The sequence below is a fragment of the Macrobrachium nipponense genome, chromosome 38, assembly GCF_015104395.2.
Source record: "Macrobrachium nipponense isolate FS-2020 chromosome 38, ASM1510439v2, whole genome shotgun sequence".
Taxonomy (NCBI): Eukaryota; Metazoa; Arthropoda; class Malacostraca; order Decapoda; family Palaemonidae; genus Macrobrachium; species Macrobrachium nipponense.
The window spans coordinates 29,442,963-29,446,144 of NC_061098.1; the positions used below are offsets into that span (position 1 = coordinate 29,442,963).

The 3,182-nt window shown below is 43.2% G+C and overlaps 1 protein-coding gene across 1 annotated transcript in view; it reads left to right on the forward strand.

Annotated features, from left to right (window-relative positions):
* LOC135209781 (uncharacterized) overlaps positions 1-2,625 on the forward strand; it is a 3,060-nt gene extending 435 nt beyond the window's left edge. Inside the window, exons 1-3 of the mRNA XM_064242563.1 lie at positions 1-1,155; positions 1,284-2,132; positions 2,230-2,625. The exon at positions 1-1,155 is cut by the window's left edge and continues 435 nt beyond it. Coding sequence (XP_064098633.1) covers positions 1-1,155; positions 1,284-2,132; positions 2,230-2,625 — 2,400 coding nt within the window. The remainder of the gene's footprint in view (positions 1,156-1,283; positions 2,133-2,229) is intronic.
* The last annotated feature ends 557 nt before the right edge of the window (positions 2,626-3,182 follow it).

The following is a 3,182-nucleotide window of genomic DNA, read 5'->3' on the forward strand; positions in this document are numbered from 1 at the left end:
CCCAAAGACCACGATAAACAGAGGGCAGAAGTATCCTTCAAGGAAAAGCCCCAAAAAGGTGGTCAAAGGAAAGGCGACAAAATACCTGTTAGGCCTAAGAAATGGAAGAATATAGAGGAAGAGAGAGACGGACTAGTGATTGCATTATTAGTCCAGATGGAGGATGTCCCCTTAGTCTCGAAAAATGTCGCATTTATAAACCACTTGGATAAACATATTTTTGATCTTGAAGCGGCCACGAAGGACGATTTGGGAAAGGTGATCCTAAAAGTCCAGCAATGCCGCTGTCAAGACCCAAAATGGAAGAAGAAAGAAAAGGATGAGACGCCAAAGCCTCGCATCGGCCAGCGGAAACTGAAAAAGCTGCTGGCAGAAAAGAGGCGATTAATAGATGAACTTCATTTACAAGTAGAAAACCTTGATCCAGTCGACGAAAACGTCCCTATAATATATCACTTGGATGGTCACATATTGGACCTCCAGCTGGCTGGAGAAGGCACGATGGGCGCGGTCATAGCAGAGACCAAAAACTGCCAGTGTCAAGCCTATCCAGAGGACAACGACGAAGAAATATGCTATTGGAAATGGAAGAAGCTGATAGCCGAAAGGGACGACTTAGTCTATGAGCTAATGGTCCAGGTCGAAAAAAAGGATCCAACCTCGGCAAATCTCGAGGTGATAGATCACCTAGAAAACCACATCTGGGAACTCGACTTGGCTTCAACAGATGAACTCAAAATGGTGATCAGAAATATAATGAAATGCTCCTGTCAAGCTGCACTGCCTAAGGACTATAGGAAAGATCGGAAGAAGAAGAAGCCGCGCTTTTGGCAGAAGCGTTGGAAGAAACTTCTAACAGAAAGGAATAAATTGGTAGAGAATTTGTCGGCACAAATAAAAGAAATTGCTGACAACTACAAAGAATATTCCTCGATAACAGTACACTTGCAGAGACACCTGTGGCTCCTCCAAAGAGCAAAAGGAGGAGACATTGAGTTCCTTATAGAAAAAATACTAAATTGTTGGTGTCAGACTTCATGGCAGAATGAAGATTATGAAGATTATGAAGATTACGAAGATGCACCAGAAGATGCACCAGACGACATTGAAGAATATTCGTCTCCTTATGAAAAGTCGTCCTTTATTACGGGATTGGCAAACTTGTACCAACCGGCATAGACGAATATTCGTCATCTATTACAGATGAGATAATTGACAAATATTCGTCCTCCGCTTCTTTAGAGAAAACCGGAGAATCTTCGCCACAGGAACTTTCCCCACAGAGACAGCAGAGAGGAGAGTTCCAAGGTCGGGAGACTCGCAGGAGAGGTGATATCCTCACCAGCCTCGATGAAGCTGAATCCTCTCTCGCCAACATCGTCGGGCAGCAAATCCTACAGCAAATGAAAGAGGGGAAGAACGCATTCATTGAAAAGCTGAAAGAGTACGATGAAGAGAGAGAGCTTTTAAAGAATGAGAGAGGTGCTCTTGATGCTGAAATGGAACTCCTCAACCAGGGAAAAGCAGAGCTGGACATTGAACGACGACAATTCCATGAAGAGAAGGTCGCCTTTGAAATGGAACTCATTCAAAGGGGGGCCTTGGATTTGGATAGGGATGTCCTCCAGAGAGAGAGGGAGGCATTCAGTGTGGAATTAGTTGACATGAGAGAAGAACTAAGAAGGGAAAAAGAGAACCTCGCCAAGACTCAAGCGAGGTTCGATAAGGATGCAGAGGACTTGAAATTAGAGAGGGAAGCCCTTCAAAGTGAATTGAGGCTCTTCTGTACCCAAGTCTTTAAAATGAAAGAAGAACTGAGAGAGGAGAAAGAAGCCCTCATCATGGCGCAAAAGAAGCTCGAGATGGACATTGCTGCCTTCACCAAGGAGAGGGAAGAATTCGAAAGAGATGTTAAAAGACAAGGCATAAAAGACAGGGAAGAAGAACAGAAAGAGGATTCAAGACTTCAGGAAAAGTTTAGGAATATAAACAACAGATCAGTCGGCACTCAGACAAAGAGACCGGGGACAAACAGCATGCAGGATATGAGAGAGGAATTAAGGAAATTTCCAGAAGACAAACTCGAGGAGAGGGAATCTCGACAAGAAAAATACACAAACGAAAAATATTCCGCAGGAACGAAGTGCCCAAATTCTTTGGTCCTAAACGATCTTATGGACGATATGATAAGTGAACTTAGTAAAATCTTCGAAAGGATACCCATGCTAGAAAACGAATAAAAATGGGGAAGAACTGAATGCAGATACAGAGGAGAATTCTGAAAATGGTTCGACAGATAGAAGGAAGTGGAATCGTTGTACAAAGTCGAACGCAGATAGAAAGAAGAACGATCTGGAGACAACAATAAAAGATGATCGGAGGCTGAAGATAAGCTCTGAGTATGAGAGGCTACAGCTGTTCGGAGGCTGGAGACGAGCTCTCAGGATAAGAGCAAATAGATGTTTGAAGGCTGGAGGACGAGCTCTCAGGATGAGAGCAAACAGCTGTTCGGAGGAAGGAGGACCAGCTCTCGGGATGAGAGCCAACAGCAGTTTGGAGGCTGGAGGACACGCTCTTAGAATAAGAGCCAACAGCTGTTGCAGAATGAAGAATAGTTTCTTCTAGTATGCTATGTCCCTTGGTGAACATCTTGTACAAGATATTTGTCATGTGGACAAAGGTTCAATATCTAGATCTATTCTTTCAGAATAGATCTAGATATTGAAGGAATAATCTAGAAGATGGGCTTTTTGCAGAAGGAAGCCTAAGTTTCTTCTAGTTATTGCTATGTCCACTTGGTGAACATCTTTGTTAAACAAGAATATTTGTCATGCGGGGACAAGGGTCCAATATCCGTTCGTTCATCTTTTAGATAACTGCCATTCTGAAGGAATAGTCCTAGTAAGGATGGGTCTTTGCAAGCGGGAAGGAAATGTTTCTTCTAGTATGCTATGTCCCTTGGTTGAACAGTTCTTGTACAAAGATATTTTGAGTCATGCGGACAAGGGTCCAATATCTTAGTTTCTCTTCTTTTAGATAACCGCCATTCTGAAAGGAATAGTCTAGAAGATTGGGCTTTGGGGGGGGGGGGCAAGGGAAGGGAAGAATAGTTTTTCTTCTAGTATGCTATGTCCCTTGGTGAAACATCTTGTACCAAAGATAATTTGTCCATGCGGGGACAA